We start from the raw sequence: 17,683 nt of genomic DNA on the forward strand, positions 1-17,683 counted from the left end.
ATCTATTGAAGCCAATTTTTGGCTGTTTTGAAATTTCAAAGAAAGCATAGGCATACCCCCACTCCTTAAACTATTGAAATGTGTGTAAAATTAACTTATTAGGCTGCATGTGCCATAATGTTTTGTGAGGGCTGATACAACATCTTAAGTGCTCAAACCACTCTTGTACCTGTATTTGGTGACTAACAACCTGGTGTCAGAATAATAGGACTGGGTATTTTTTAAATGCTTGTTTACTAAGATATATAAGGAAATCATGGAACCAGTAAAAACAGGTGTTTTGCTGGGACGTTTCAGAGTTGTAACCGTGTTTTGTTCAGTTCTCTTTTTTTTTTTTTATCGCTTTACTTCATGTTAAATCACAAAATCTCTTCTTTTTTTTTTCTTCTTTTTTTTTTGTGACGAAAGGCACTTTATCCTTAACTTTTTACACTCTAAATTCCCTTTAGGTGAAAAAAGATGCAAAAACTAGGCAGTCAAAAGGATTTGGGTTTGTGCGGTTTTCAGAATACGAAACTCAGGTGAAAGTGATGGCGCAGCGCCACATGATTGATGGACGCTGGTGTGACTGCAAGTTCCCAAACTCCAAGGTAAATTGTGGTGTTTGTGTTGCTTATATTGAAGGGGTAACTTGTTGTTTGAAGCTGTGTAGCTGTAGATCACATGCTGTGCACACTCCTTTTAACCAGTGTTGGGCTTCACATAAGGGGTGCAGAACAGAATTTAGATACACAAAGGCTCTCCTCAGTTATCAGTTTATTCTGTGAGACTGGCAGAGATGGGCTATTAGTGCAGTTTCTTAAACATGACCGACATAGAGACTGTGGTAGTGCGCAAGTCAATATTTAATTTATTAGTGCCTCTAATAAGGATATTCCTGAAAGTATTGATTTTGAAATTGTCAACAGGAAAAATCTGTTGTGGTGGTGATTCGGTTAGTGTAGGTGTATACATACAAGAAGACAATGTTGTGTGGTAAGACCTTGAAGACCAAGATCGGGATGTAGAATCCATCTTCGTCTGGTATGTGACTGGAGAAGCTGCCTGATTGGCCGAAACCTATGTTTGGTCTCTTTTTAAATTAATAAGGATCTGCTACTGTAGAGAGAGGCCTAGGGCTCTCGTGCACTATATTAACATTACATTTCTATTATAAGTACTCGGGGAGTCCCATCTTGACGACTGGGAAGGATTCAGCCAATCAGGCTGCTTTTGTCTTCTAGAACACTCCTGTGAGAAGCCCCAGTCTCTCAGATTTTCTACTGCACGTTGTGTTACGGAGTCTCCATTCTGTCAAACCTTTTCAGATAATATTTTTCCACATAATCCTACTTCGAGCAATCATAATCTTCTAAGCCATATATTGGTCTAGTGAATAACTGATTTTTGGCTTCTTTGTCCATGTCGGGCAAGGAGAAAAATATTCTCTCCAGGGCCTGCAAGACTTGTGGCAAGAAAAGGCTTCATTTTGAAGAGCCACATAAACGGCATATATTGCCTTTACCCAGACCATTTACCAAAGGACTGCAAGTTATGCAGAACATTTTCTAACAAAACTCAAGAACACGAGGGGCAAGTGCTCATTTGGCTCCAGAAGTTAAACTGAAGGCAACATCCCGTTTCTGGATCTGACCGTGAGGAATCTTCTACGTCCTCAGACTCCAAAAAGAAGAAAAAAATGAAGGAACATGTCACCTCATTCTAAAGCTTCTAGTGAGCAGCCCAAAAAGGCCCTAAAAAAAGACCACTGAAGGGTCTTATAATCGTTGCAGTCCTTCTGGCTGTCCTCACAAAAGATCTTCATCTTTGCATAAGGAGAGGAAGGAGCGTTCTGCCTCTTCAGAACGGCTCAAAAAGGCTTGAACCCCTTCACCACCTCCAAGGTTTCAGCATTACTTCAAGAAGCCTTCTGAAATAACCTTAACAACATTGTGTTGACAACGAGGGCCCCGTTGACAATCACAGAAAGCATCTACAGTGACGTTGACTACCATTACTACAATCTATCTACGGTGTACAGTGCTTCAACTGTGCACATGATGATGACACCATCTTCAGCTGCGCCTTCAGTCAGACCGTCAACACTGGAGTTAACTACCTCTTCTCACTCAATTAAATTGATGGCGATATCATCATTGATGGCTACATCCATTCTGTTGATGACCCACACTGGCGCAGCAGATTGCACCGTCAAGGGAAAACCAGGTATTTGACTCAGCCCCACACTTCTCCTAGTAAGGTGTTACCCGTGATTCCAGCACCTCTATTGGAAGAGGATGATTCAGATGATGAGGGGCCATTCAGTGTTGCTCACACCCGTCTGGGTTACATGTGAATTGCCAAAAAGTGGACGATGACAGTTAGTATGGGTCTGGCACGTATGATCCCCCAAGCCTTTTATACACTTTGTTAGCAGTACTTGTATCAGGAGGAGATGGTTCCTATTCCTGGATCCCTCATATCGGACTTGCAGTCAATGCTGGAAGATTATTGGAAGCAGTTTCTGCCTGCTATTACTGTTCCTCAGCAGGCACCTGTACCAACAAGGTCACAAGTACCACCACCTTTCACACAATCTCAAACAGGGTTCTCTACCTGAGATGCCCACACATGCGTATCAGACAGTCCGTTTTCAAGATCCATCAACCTCTGATGATAAAGATGGGGAGTTGCCAGTGCTACTACGGAGTGGGATGATTATCTAATACCCAAACCATCATCTCCTTCTCCTACTCTGTGGATTCATCACTAGGTGACATTTGCTTTCATAACCTGTAAGAGCTGCAAAACGATTTGCACTACCTATGCTTACGAAGCAGATAGAATGCTTTCTCTATGACTTTAAGGAACCCTACCAGAAAAGTGTAAAATGCATAGTCGACTAAATATGGAATGAGGGCCTAAAGGTGATGAGGAATCCTACAACAGTTACTGCGGTCCTGCTCTGCCTAGACAAAAAATACAAGGCACCAGAGGACACCCCTGTCTGATGGGACATCCCAAACTGGACTCAGTAAACATTCAGGCAGTCCAGCGCAGGTCCAAAAACCCTTCTGTGCCAATCTCTGCACCCCCAAGTAAAGAGGGAAGGAGACTCAATAACATTAAAAAGCGTTTCTCCTCATTGGCTTCTCTTACAATCAGGGCGTCAAATTCATTGGCTGTTATAGGCCGGTACGACAGGCAGTTACGGACGGACATCGCTTCTTACTTGGACTAGCTGCCAGAGGAGGCCAAGGTAGGGGCAAAGAAAGTAATATAGGAGGGGGAAAGAACCTCAGCTGAGGTTATTGACTATGCAGTGGACTTCATTACCACTGCTTTTCCACAATTGGCACGAGCAGCCGTTCTAGTAAGGTAGGGTTGGCTACGTGTAACTTAATTCAGACCTGAGGTGCAAAACAATATTGGTGTCTTCCTTTATTCCCCTGATTCCATTCTGCTATCTCAAGATGCAACCCCTTCAAGAACAGCTGGACCATCAGTGGACACAGTCCACTGGGTCTTTCGACAATACAATCAGAATCACAGCAACCGTGATCACATCTCTTTGTGGACCCATAGTTCTTATATAAGGCCTACCACATAAATTATCTCTAGCTCAAAGCAGTTCCACTAGCCCTTCCAGCTTTCCTGCCAAAAATTAAGATATTGCCAGTCCTTTCCCGTACCTCAGCAAGAAGGATTAGCGAAATGCAAGCCTTCACTATACAGAATCCTTTCTTGCAGTTTAAGGAAGATAGGGCAGTACAACGAACAAATCCAAAGTTCATACCCAAAGCCCCTTCGGATTTATCACATTAATTAGCCAGTATTCCTAAAGTTGTACTTCCAAATCCGTCAACACCGGTGGAACAGGTCCTTCATTCCTTAGACATCAAAAGATATATCTCACATTTTATCTGGATAAAACCAAGGACTTTGGAAGATCCAATCATCTTTGTGGCTCTCAGTGCCCCTAGGAAAGGTCAACCACTCCCAAAGCAAGGGATTGCTAGGTGGATATGTAGTGCAATCCATTGCTATCACAGAGCTGCAGGAAAAGCCTCTGCACAGACTGACGCATGCCCATTCAACAAGAGCCGTAACAGTGTCCACTGCGCTATTTGCTGGTTTGCCCATCCAGGGCATTTGCAGAGCTACCACCTGGAAGACCACCCACACTTTTTACAAAGCATTACTGCCTGGAGACAATGCCGCAAGGTGGTGTGAGCAGTAGGACAAGTGGTGCTAAACAATCTGTTCCAGTCTTGAGCTATTGTATTCTCTCTTTCCCTCCATCCCAGTATATGTTCTGTACAGTGCATACTGATTTTCTCCCTTAATAGTATTCTGTTTTTAATATTTTATGTTGGTATATTGTTATTAATGAGTATCTGTCACCTAAAGTTTTGTTGAGCAACCGTATTATTGGACTTTAATATTTATATAATAGACAAACCTACAATGTGCTTCACTACTGCTTGCTGCTCTGATTCAAGCATGTGAATCTACGAACGTTTCAATACTGGAGTATGAAAATAAGTTACTTACCTATAACCGAGTTCTCCAGAATTGGAATCTTTCATAGATTCACATGCTACCCCCGTGAGAATTGTGGTTATTCTCTATCTTAAATCGTCCAGCACTTGTGCTTTGGAAGATCTGAAGGACTAGAGCTTCTCACAGGAGAGTTCTTATGTGCAGAGCAGTTTGATTGGCCCAAACCTATGTTTGGTCCCTTTTTCTAAATTGACAAGAATGTGCTACTAAAGTGAGAGGCCTAAAGCCGTTATGCACTACTGTTAACATTACTTTGCTGATTTAAGGTATAGGAGAGAAACATATCTCGACGATTGGGAATAATTCAAGCATGTGCATCTATGAAAGGTTCAAATACTGGAGAACCATAGTTACAGGTAAGTGACTTATGTTTTTTAAAGGAGAATAGGCTTTGGAATACTTTCTGCTGCCTTCCGGGGAAGGGACATGTTTCGACTTCGAAGTACCTCTTGAAGCCTCTGGTGCCGATCTCTTCAAAGTTGAAGAATCTCTCTTGCTTTCTCTTGGGTCCTTCCGTGGTGACATGGTTTAGGGTCATGAGTTTCTGGCAGGCTGAGGATACAGAAGTTTTTATTTTTGTATTTTTTATATTTTTTTCCATTTTCTTCCACATTCTGGGCATTTCGCAAAAAGATTGCTTTTTTATTTTTATTTTTTGGGTCTGGGATTGTATCAAGAAATACTCTTTGTCCTAAAGAACATCGAGTGAAACACTTTGAAAAGGTTTCCAAGAGAAAAACCATTAAAATCGGGAGCATATTTATGAGCCCCTTGTGCTGCTATTGCATCACTTTTTGTGATGCAGTGGCAACACAAACACTGAAATCATATCTGAGGCCACACAAAGCCAATTTGCGTCACTTTGTATGGCCTCCTAGACATGAAGTAAGGGAAGGCAGTGCAAATCGCCACTTTACCTTACTCTGCACAAGGATGGCGCCCATGGGCGTTACGGTGGCTGATGCATCCCTAGGTTTACAAGACTTTGTGACAAAACCTTAAGCCTCCCCAGGGGAAGGCTCACCAAGAACCTGGGGATGTGCCAAAACCGTACGCCTTCCCGGGGAGACACAAAGAGGATAAATATCTTCATTTCTCCTCGCTTTGTTCCTCTTTCTGTGAGTTGTTTCTGCAGCATATAAAGAAAGGGTAAAAAAATCTTCCCAGGATTGCTTTTGGTGCGGTAAGGTGCCCCTTTCTGCACAAAAACAATCCTGCTTGTAGTGCAAGGGTGCCAGCATTGGCGACAGGTGGCCAAAACGGGAACGGACATGAATGTTCCATATGCCAGGGCAGCAGAGCAGGGCGAGTTGCTGCCCTGCGTCAGAAGCCCATATGTATTTGCCCCAGGTCCGGTGAGCAGGAGCCAGAAACAAAAAGTGGGAAAACTGTCACGTTCGATGGCATCTGTCGCTGTAGATACGCATGTTTTGCAATAGCTCGCCATCTGGTGTTGGGCCGGAGTGTTACAAGTTGTTTTTCTTCGAAGAAGTCTTTCGAGTCACGGGACCGAGTGACTCCTCCTTTTGTCTCCATTGCGCATGGGCGTCGACTCCATCTTCGATTGTTTTTTTTTCCGCCATCGGGTTCGGACTTGTTCCTGTCGCTCCGAGTTTCGGAACGGAAAATTAGCTAATTTCGGAAGATTTTCGTCGGTATTGTTGCGTTCGGGATCGGCGTACTTAGATTCAACACCGCATCGAAGATCGAAGAGCTCCGGTGCCCTTCGGGGTAGTTTTTCGATCCCCCGTCGGGGCCTGGTCGGCCCGACCGCGTGCTGAAGAACGCCGATGGAACGGACCCCGTTCCGTTTCTGCCCCAAATGCCACAATAAATACCCCTATTCAGACCAACACTTGGTCTGTAACCTGTGCCTGTCACCTGAGCACAGTGAAGACACCTGTGAGGCCTGTCGTGCGTTCTGGTCCCGAAAGACACTCCGAGACCGTCGAGCCAGAAGACTTCAGATGGTGTCCGCGCCGACAGCCCACCGAGAGTTCGAGGAGCAGGAAGAGGAAGGTACCTTCTCGATCCAAGAATCGGACTCCGAAGGATTCGACGATACACAAACCGTGAGTAAGACGTCGAAAACCACACAGGGGAAAATTTACAAGGCCCAGGGGACGCCACTGCCATCAGGCCATGGCTCCACCCATAAATTCGGTGACCGACCGTCGGCACCGAAAAAGGCCCAAACAGTGCCGAGATCGTCTGACTCCGGTCGAGACACTGGCACGCAGCCTTCTCGGGACCGAGAAAGTGCTGGAGACAAGCCTAGACACCGAGATGCCGGTGTGGACACGGCTCGACGCCGAGACAGCGGCACCGAAGAAGATCGACGCCGAGAGGTTTCGGCCCCGAAAAAGAAAAAAGTCACCTCGGAGCCGAAAAAACACGCAGACAAGGTTTTGGTGCCGAAACAAACTGCAAGCGACCCAGCTTCAGGCTCTTATACAGAAGAGCACTCGCTAACCTCCCAAATGCAAAAGCATAGGTTTGAGGAAGAGCTACAATCAACTGATGTGGACCATACGCAAAAGCGTATCTTCTTACAGCAGGGGACAGGAAAAATAAGCACCCTTCCCCCCATTAGAAGAAAGAGAAGGTTGGAGTTCCAAACTGAACAGACACCACAACCAAAAGTGGTGAAAAGAGTTACCCCACCACCCTCTCCCCCGCCCGTGCTTAACGTCTCACCAGCACGAACTCCATCACACTCCCCAGCTCACACCACCATAAGCCAGGGTGACCAAGATCAAGACGCATGGGACCTATACGACGCCCCAGTGTCAGATAACAGTCCGGAGGCATACCCTACGAAGCCATCTCCACCAGAAGACAGCACCGCGTATTCTCAAGTGGTGGCTAGAGCAGCACAATTTCACAACGTAAGCCTCCACTCAGAACAGGTCGAGGATGATTTTTTATTCAACACACTCTCCTCCACCCACAGCTCAGACCAAAGCCTGCCTATGCTCCCTGGTATGCTCCGGCACGCGAAAGAAATCTTTAAGGAGCCGGTCAAAAGTAGGGCAATCACACCAAGGGTGGAAAAAAAGTATAAGGCGCCTCCTACAGACCCGGTTTTCATCACTACACAGCTGCCACCAGACTCTGTCGTTGTAGGAGCAGCTAGGAAAAGGGCCAACTCTCACACATCTGGAGATGCACACCCCCAGATAAAGAAAGCCGCAAGTTCGATGCAGCTGGTAAAAGAGTCGCAGCACAAGCTGCAAACCAGTGGCGCATCGCGAACTCCCAGACACTACTTGCGCGCTATGACAGAGCCCACTGGGACGAGATGCAACATCTCATTGAACATCTGCCCAAGGACTTACAAAATAGGGCAAAACAAGTGGTTGAGGAGGGACAGACCATTTCCAACAACCAGATCCGCTCCTCCATGGACGCAGCAGATACAGCTGCACGGACAATTAATACATCTGTAACTATCAGAAGGCATGCATGGCTCCGAACGTCTGGATTTAAACCAGAGATTCAACAAGCAGTTCTCAATATGCCTTTTAATGAAAAAGAACTGTTCGGTCCAGAAGTGGACACAGCGATTGAGAAACTCAAAAAAGATACGGACACTGCCAAAGCCATGGGCGCACTCTACTCCCCGCAGAGCAGAGGGAATTACAGCACATTCCGTAAAACACCCTTTAGAGGGGGGTTTCGGGGTCAGAGCACACAAGCCAGCACCTCACAAGCAACACCGTCCAGTTACCAGGGACAGTATAGAGGAGGTTTTCGGGGACAATATAGAGGAGGGCAATTCCCTAGAAATAGAGGAAGATTTCAGAGCCCCAAAACCCCTACTACTAAACAGTGACTCACATGTCACTCACCCCCTCCACACAACACCAGTGGGGGGAAGAATAAGTCATTATTACAAAGCATGGGAGGAAATCACTACAGACACTTGGGTTCTAGCAATTATCCAACATGGTTATTGCATAGAATTTCTACAATTCCCTCCAAACATACCACCAAAAGCACAAAATTTGACAACACACCATTCCAATCTCCTGGAGATAGAAGTGCAGGCACTATTGCAAAAGAATGCAATCGAATTAGTGCCAAACACACAAATAAACACAGGAGTTTACTCACTGTACTTTCTGATACCAAAGAAGGACAAAACGCTGAGACCAATCCTAGACCTCAGAGTAGTGAACACTTTCATCAAATCAGACCACTTTCACATGGTCACACTACAAGAAGTATTGCCATTGCTAAAACTACACGACTACATGGCAACTTTAGACCTCAAGGATGCTTATTTCCATATACCAATACACCCATCGCACACAGGAAATACCTAAGGTTTGTATTCAAGGGAATACATTACCAATTCAAGGTACTGCCTTTCGGATTAACTACCACACCAAGAGTCTTTACCAAGTGTCTAGTGGTAGTCGCTGCACACATAAGAAGGCAGCAAATACATGTGTTCCCATATCTAGACGACTGGCTAATCAAGGCCCATTCGTTAATACAGTGCTCAAATCACACAAATCATATCATACAAACCCTCTTCAAACTAGGGTTCACTGTCAATTTCACAAAATCCAAAATTCTGCCGCGCAAGGTACAACAATACCTAGGAGCCATAATAGACACATCAAAAGGAGTAGCCACTCCAAGTCCACAAAGAATTCGAAATTTCAACACCATCATACAACGCATGTATCCAACACAAAGAATACACGCAAAGATGGTACTACAACTCCTAGGCATGATGTCTTCATGCATAGCCATTGTCCCAAACGCAAGACTGCACATGAGGCCCTTACAACAGTGCCTAGCATCACAATGGTCACAAGCACAGGGTCACCTTCTAGATCTGGTGTTAATAGACCGCCAAACTTACCTCTCGCTTCTGTGGTGGAACAACATAAATTTAAACAAAGGGGACGGCCTTTCCAAGACCCAGTGCCACAATACGTAATAACAACAGATGCTTCCATGACAGGGTGGGGAGCACACCTCGATCAACACAGCATACAAGGACAATGGAACGTACATCAAACAAAACTGCATATAAATCACCTAGAACTTCTAGCAGTTTTTCAAGCACTAAAAGCTTTCCAACCAATCATAGTTCACAAATACATTCTCGTCAAAACAGACAACATGACAACAATGTATTATCTAAACAAGCAAGGGGGGACGCACTCCACGCAGTTAAGCCTGCTAGCACAAAAGATTTGGCGTTGGGCAATTCACAACCAAATTCGCCTAATAGCACAATTTATACCAGGGATCCAAAATCAACTCGCAGACAATCTCTCTCGAGATCACCAACAGGTCCACGAATGGGAAATTCACCCCCAAATCCTGAACACTTATTTCAAACTCTGGGGAACACCTCAGATAGACTTGTTTGCGACAAGGGAGAACGCAAAATGCCAACACTTCGCATCCAGATACCCACACAAACAGTCCCAAGGCAATGCCCTATGGATGAACTGGTCAGGGATATTTGCTTACGCTTTTCCTCCTCTCCCTCTCCTTCCTTACCTGGTAAACAAACTCAGTCAAAACAAACTCAAACTCATATTGATAGCACCAACTTGGGCAAGGCAACCCTGGTACACAACGCTGCTAGACCTATCAGTAGTACCCTGCATCAAATTGCCCAACAGGCCAGATCTGTTGACACAGCACAACCAAAAGATCAGACACCCAGATCCAGCATCGCTGAATCTAGCAATCTGGCTCCTGAAATCCTAGAATTCGGGCACTTACAACTTACCCAAGAATGTATGGAAGTCATAAAACAAGCCAGAAGGCCATCCACCAGGCACTGCTATGCAAGTAAATGGAAGAGGTTTGTTTGCTACTGCCATATTAATCAAATACAACCATTACACACAACTCCAGAACATGTAGTGGGTTACTTGCTTCACTTACAAAAATCTAACCTGGCTTTCTCTTCCATTAAAATACACCTTGCAGCAATATCTGCATACCTGCAGACTACCTATTCAACTTCCCTATATAAGATACCAGTCATTAAAGCATTCATGGAGGGCCTTAGGAGAATTATACCACCAAGAACACCTCCTGTTCCTTCATGGAACCTAAATGTTGTCCTAACTAGACTTATGGGTCCACCTTTTGAACCCATGCACTCCTGCGACATACAGTTCCTAACCTGGAAGGTGGCATTTCTCATCGCCATTACTTCCCTAAGAAGAGTAAGCGAGATTCAAGCGTTTACAATACAGGAACCTTTTATACAACTACACAAGAATAAGGTCGTCCTAAGGACCAATCCTAAATTTTTGCCAAAGGTTATTTCACCGTTCCATCTAAATCAAACAGTGGAACTTCCAGTGTTCTTTCCACAGCCAGATACCGTAGCTGAAAGGGCACTACATACATTAGATGTCAAAAGAGCATTGATGTATTACATTGACAGAACAAAAAACATCAGAAAGACTAAACAACTATTTATTGCATTTCAAAAACCTCATGCAGGAAACCCAATATCAAAACAAGGTATAGCCAGATGGATAGTTAAATGCATCCAAATCTGCTACCTTAAAGATAAACGACAGCTGCCCATTACACCAAGGGCACACTCAACCAGAAAGAAAGGTGCTACCATGGCCTTTCTAGGAAACATCCCAATGCAAGAAATATGTAAGGCAGCCACATGGTCTACGCCTCACACATTCATCAAGCACTACTGTGTAGACGTGTTATCCGCACAACAAGCCACAGTAGGTCAAGCCGCACTAAGAACATTATTTCAGACTACTTCCACTCCTACAGGCTGATCCACCGCTTTTGGGGAGATAACTGCTTACTAGTCTATGCAAAACATGCGTATCTACAGCGACAGATGCCATCGAACTGAAAATGTCACTTACCCAGTGTACATCTGTTCGTGGCATCAGTCGCAGTAGATTCGCATGTGCCCACCCGCCTCCCCGGGAGCCTGTAGCAGTTTGGAAGTTACCTTCAATTATTTATATATGTATCATCTCAACCTTAAATAGGTGCATACTTAGTCACTCCATTGCATGGGCACTATTACTACAATTCAACTCCTACCTCACCCTCTGCGGGGAAAAACAATCGAAGATGGAGTCGACGCCCATGCGCAATGGAGACAAAAGGAGGAGTCACTCGGTCCCGTGACTCGAAAGACTTCTTCGAAGAAAAACAACTTGTAACACTCCGGCCCAACACCAGATGGCGAGCTATTGCAAAACATGCGAATCTACTGCGACTGATGCCACGAACAGATGTACACTGGGTAAGTGACATTTTCATTACTGGGCATGATGGGAGGTCAAGAGGCCCTTACAAGTGCGGTGTTCTGTTCACATTGTTTCAGTGCTGCAGCCTATGCAGCTACATTGCCTTTGTCTTTTCCTTCCCTATCATTCACCTTAAAATGTAAAAAACAAACAAAAAAAAAAGTTTATGAAGGACGTTTTAAAATATCAGTAACTTTTTAGTGACTTTTAAAAGATATGTCTTCTCTTCCTTAATACATTTTGTGGAATTGGCAATACAGCCTCTTTTGAGGCTGCAAATTTCTATGTTTTTGTCACATGTACTTCCTGTCATTTCCAAAATAAGGTGAAAATACTGCGGAAATGTAATGTTGAAATAGCTGCTCTGGGGTACCAGTAGGTGGGCGAGGCTATTCAGTGCTTATAATTTCAATGGAGATTTCCCCTGTGAAAAACTAGAATTACAGGTAGGAAGCTTCACCTTGTAATGCGTAGATGAATTTCTTCCAATGTAACGACGGAAACACTTTGTTTTATGCTGGTGTTTAAACAAGTACATTTTTGTCACAAGCTGATCAAGAAATGAAAAGCGAATGTCACAATAATAACGTAATGGGTTTTCTCTGATATTTGCTCCTACCTGCTCTACAGCATGGCAGTTAATGCGCTCCTGCTTCGCCTTGTGTCCAAGGCACTTATTATTTTTTTTTTAACGTTTCTTCACTGCATTACATTTTTATTTGATAGAATTCCCCTTGCTCAATTGATTGAGCTTTTCCATATTGAAACCAATACATCTGGGTTCATTTCGTTCATAATATAATTGACTGCTAATAGGTAATTCTGCTGATATAGGTATAATCACCAGATTGTTGTTACTCTTGCTTAGACACCAAAGCATTTTTTTTTTTTTTTTTTTTTTTTTAGACCTGCTTCCAGCACAGTTGTCTGGTGGCCCCCCCCCATTATGATTTACTTAGAGTTGTTGCTGCTTACATTTTTAGTACGGATAGGCAACTTTCTTGTTTTTTCTGATAATGAGCATCTTATAACTTGTGCTAATTCTGAATTCTAGCCTTTATATTGTTGCCTCTTCCTTCCAGGTATGCTACCTTCCTAATTAACATTATCCTGATGGTACCCCTGTGAACTCTTGTTTGGGTTGAAACATAGATTATTAGTCTTGGACTGTCTGTAGACCACCCTATAAGATAAATCCAGTGGGCATTTATTTGTTCCAACTTAACTGCTGGCTTATTGAGTTACCAATGGCCACAGTACCTCAGTTTCTATTTGCCATATGTAGGAAGTTGGCTCTGTATGTACTATTTCAAAGTAAGAAATAGCATGCACAGAGTCCAAGGGTTCCCCTTAGAGGTAAGATAGTGGCAAAAAGAGATGTCTAATGCTCTATTTTGTGGTAGTGTGGTCGAGCAGTAGGCTTATCAGAGGGTAGTGTTAAGCATTTGTTGTACACACCCAGGCAATAAATGAGGAACACACACTCAGACAATTCCAGGCCAATAGGTTTTTGTATAGAAAAATATATTTTCTTAGTTTATTTTAAGAACCACAGGTTCAAGATTTGCAAGTAATACTGCAAATGAAAGGTATTTCACTTAGGATATTTAGGAACTTTGAATTAGCAAAATAGCATATACAGTTTTAACACAAATGGCAATAAGCTATTTTAAAACTAGACAGTGCAATTTTCAACAGTTCCTGGGGGAGGTAAGTGTTTGTTAGTTTTGCAGGTAAGTAAACCACCTACAGGGTTCAAAGTTGGGTCCAAGGTAGCCCACCGTTGGGGGTTCAGAGCAACCCCAAAGTTACCACACCAGCAGCTCAGGGCCGGTCAGGTGCAGAGATCAAAGTGGTGCCCAAAGCGCATAGGCTTCAATGGAGAAGGGGGTGCCCCGTTTCCAGTCTGCCAGCAGGTAAGTTCCCGCGTCTTTGGAGGGCAGACCAGGGGGGTTTTGTAGGGCACCGGGGAACACACCAGTCAGCACAAAAAGTACACCCTCAGCGGCCTGGGGGCGGCCGGGTGCAGAGTGCAAACAGGCGTTGGGGTTGCAATGGAGTTCAATGGGAGACCCAGGGGTCTCTTCAGCGAAGCAGGCAAGGGAGGGGGGGGGGGCTCCTCGGGGTAGCCACCACCTGGGCAAGGGAGAGGGCCACCTGGGGGTCGCTTCTGCACTGGAGGTCGGATCCTTCAGGTCCTGGGGGCTGCGGGTGCAGTGTCTTTACCAGGCGTCGGGTTCTTTGAAGCAGGCAGTCGCGGTCAGGGGGTGCCTCTGGATTCCCTCTGCAGGTGTCGCTGGGCGGGGCTCAGGGGGGGTCAACTCTGGCTACTCACAGGGTCGTAGTCGGCGGGGAGTCCTCCCTGTAGTGTTGGTTCTCCGCAGGTCGAGCCGGGGGCGTCGGGTGCAGAGTTCAAAGTCTCACGCTACCGGCGGGAAACGTGTGTTCTTTAAAAGTTGCTTCTTTGTTGCAAAGATGTTTCTTCTTTGGAGCAGAGCCGCTGTCCTCTGGAGTTCTTGGTCCTTTTAGATGCAGGGTAGTCCTCTGAGGCTTCAGAGGTCGCTGGACCCTGTGGAACGCGTCGCTGTTGCAGTTTTCTTGAAGTGGGGAGACAGGCCGGTAGAGCTGGGGCCAAAGCAGTTGGTGTCTCCGTCTTCTCTGCAGGGCTTTCAGGTCAACAGTCCTTCTTCGTCTTAGGTTGCAGGAATCTATCTTGCTAGGTTCTGGGACCCCCTAAATACTCAATTTAGGGGTGTGTTTAGGTCTGGGGGGTTAGTAGCCAATGGCTACTAGCCCTGAGGATGGCTACACCCTCTTTGTGCCTCCACCCTGAGGGGAGGGAGGCACATCCCTAATCCTATTGGGGGAATCCTCCATCTGCAAGATGGGGGATTTCTAAAAGTCAGTCGCTTCAGCTCAGGACACCTTAGGGGCTGTCCTGACTGGCCAGTGACTCCTCCTTGTTTTTCTCATTATCTCCTCCGGCCTTGCCGCCAAAAGTGGGGCCGGGCAGCTCCACTAGCTGGAGTGCCCTGGGGTGCTGTAACAAAGGGGGTAAGCCTTTGAGGCTCACCGCCAGGTATTACAGTTCCTGCAGCGGGAGGGTAGAAGCACCTCCACCCAGTACAGGCTTTGTTACTAGCCACAGAGTGACAAAGGCACTCTCCCCATGTGCCCAGCAACATGTCTGGTGTGTGGCAGGCTGCTAAAACTAGTCAGCCCACACTGGAAGTCGGGTATGGTTTCAGGGGGCATCTCTAAGATGCCCTCTGGGGTGTATTTCACAATAAAATGTACACTGGCATCAGTGTGCATTTATTGTGCTGAGAAGTTTGATACCAAACTTCCCAGTTTTCAGTGTAGCCATTATGGTGAGGTGGAGTTTCTGTATGACAGACTCACAGACCATATACTCTTATGGCTACCCTGCACTTACAATGTCTAAGGTTTTGCTTAGGCACTGTAGGGGCATTGGGCTCATGCACCTATGCCCTCACCCATGGTATAGTGCACCCTGCCTTAGGGCTGTAAGGCCTGCTAGAGGGGTGACTCATCTATGCCATAGGGAGTGTGAGGTTGGCATGGCACCCTAAGTGGAGTGCCATGTCGGCTTAGTCATTTTCTCCCCACCAGCACACACAAGCTGGCAAGCAGTGTCTGCTGAGTGAGGGGTCTCCAGGGTGGCATAAGACATGCTGCAGCCCTTCGAGACCTTCCCTGGCATCAGGGCCCTTGGTACCAGGGGTACCAGTTACAAGGGACTTACCTGGACGCCAGGGTGTGCCGATTGTGGAAACAAAGGTAGAGGTTAGGGAAAGAACACTGGTGCTGGGGCTGGAGCTCAGTTTCCGCTTGCCAGTCAGTTAGCCAATGCACAGTCACTTATTCATTTTTGTAGCACCCAATTGTCTTTTTTTTATTTTTTTTAAATAGTTTATTAAGTAACTTGATTACCGATTCTGTAGATATTTATGAAATGATGTGGTATGTGCTTTTAATGGTCACAATTGGCTATTGAGTCAAATGCCTAGGCCCTGGGTGCTTCTTGTATCATGTTCTAAGAACTTATAAGTGGGTTAAATGAGCCAATCGGGTATTAACCTAGTTGTCCACACCTTTAAGGGATCAGACCACATGCATGCCCTGAGGCCTGGACAGCAGGACTCCGTGCACTACAGAGTTGAAGAACCAGCAGAATCTGAACAAAACTTGGTCTATGTTCATAGAAAAAAAGACACGAACTACAAGATTGCTGTTGATTAAAAGATCCACCTTGTTATTAAGAGATACTATGTCTTTATGTATGCTTCCATTTACTTCAGAATTCACAGATAATCTCTGAAGACCCAATGTTGGAATGGACTTTGAGGGGGCAGTGAATGTTATATCTATGTTCGATGGCATATGTTGCTGCAGATACACATGTTTCGCACAGTCCGCTGCCTGGTGTTGGGCTCGGAGTATTACAAGTTGTTTTTCTTCGAAGAAGTCTTTTTTTGGTCACAGGACCGAATGACTCCTCCCTCTTCGGCTCCATTGCGCATGGGCGTCGACTCCATCTTAGATTGTTTTTTTTCCGCTGTCGGGTTCGGACGTATTCCTTTTCGCTCCGTGTTTCGGTTCGGAAAGTTAGTCAGAATCTCGGAAGAAAGCGTCGGTATTGTTCCGTTCGGTATCGGGATAGTTAGGTACATCGACACCGATCATCGGAAGACTTTGGGGTAGCTTCGGGGCCTGGTCGGCCCGACCGCGTGCGACATCGAAGCCGATGGAACGGACCCCGTTTCGTTTCTGCCCAAAATGTCACAGTAAGTATCCTTATACAGATCAGCACTTGGTCTGTAACTTGTGCTTGTCCCCCGAGCACAAGGAGGATACCTGTGAGGCCTGTCGAGCCTTCCGGTCCAGAAAAACACTCCGGGACCGAAGAGCCAGGCGTCTACAAATGGCGTCCACGCCGACAAAACAACGTTTCAACGACGAAGAGGAAACATTCTCGGTTCCGGAATCAGAATCCGGAGACTCCGACGTCGAACAACAGCAACAAACAGTGAGTAAGACGTCGAAAATTAAAACCATCGAGAATACAAAAGCCCAGGGGACGCCACTGCCAACAGGCCATGGCTCGACCCATAAAACCGGCGACCCGTCGAAGGCGCCGAAAAAGGGCACGCCCATAGCGAAGACACCCGACTCCGGTCGAGGGACCGCCATGGAGCAACCTCGGAGCCGAGATAGCGGCTCCCGAGAGGCAAAAACAAGATGCCGGCACCGAAAAACATCGGCACCGAGACACACTGCCGAAAGCCACAAAAATTCTGTCGGTGCCGAAGCCGAAAAAAGATTGTCTCTCGGCGCCGAAAAGTTCCACACCTCCATCCTACACAGAGGAACAAGGAATAAGTGGCCAGATGCACAGATTTGGACAAGAGCTCCAAAGTGTAGAATCAGACTACACACAAAGGAGACTGTACATCCAGCACGACACAGGGAAGATATCAACCCTTCCCCCAATAATGAGAAAAAGAAGGATCGGACTTCTCAAGGATGACGCACAACCACAAGCCAAAGTGGTTAAAAAAGTCACGCCTCCGCCCTCTCCACCACAACAGGCATCGCCGGCACAAACACCGCCACAAATGCACTCACCAGCGCAAACTACCATAAGTCAAGATAATCAGGATCAAGACGCTTGGGACCTATATGACACCCCAGTGCCGGACAATGATCCCGATTCATACCCCACAAAGCCGTCACCGCCAAAGGACAGTACCTCATACTCGCAACTGGTGGCTAGGGCTGCAGAATTCCACAATGTCCAACTGCATTCCGATCCTATAGAGGATGATTTTTTATTTAACACC

General features: G+C 45.8%; 1 protein-coding gene across 11 annotated transcripts in view; it reads left to right on the forward strand.

Annotated features, from left to right (window-relative positions):
• LOC138301106 (TAR DNA-binding protein 43-like) overlaps positions 1 to 17,683 on the forward strand; it is a 154,983-nt gene that overhangs the window by 82,018 nt on the left and 55,282 nt on the right. For all 11 annotated transcript variants that reach the window (XM_069241222.1, XM_069241220.1, XM_069241219.1 and 8 more), the window contains one exon: positions 450 to 590. In XM_069241222.1, coding sequence (XP_069097323.1) covers positions 450 to 590 — 141 coding nt within the window. The remainder of the gene's footprint in view (positions 1 to 449; positions 591 to 17,683) is intronic.

This window comes from Pleurodeles waltl, chromosome 6 (assembly GCF_031143425.1).
Source record: "Pleurodeles waltl isolate 20211129_DDA chromosome 6, aPleWal1.hap1.20221129, whole genome shotgun sequence".
Taxonomy (NCBI): domain Eukaryota; kingdom Metazoa; phylum Chordata; class Amphibia; order Caudata; family Salamandridae; genus Pleurodeles; species Pleurodeles waltl.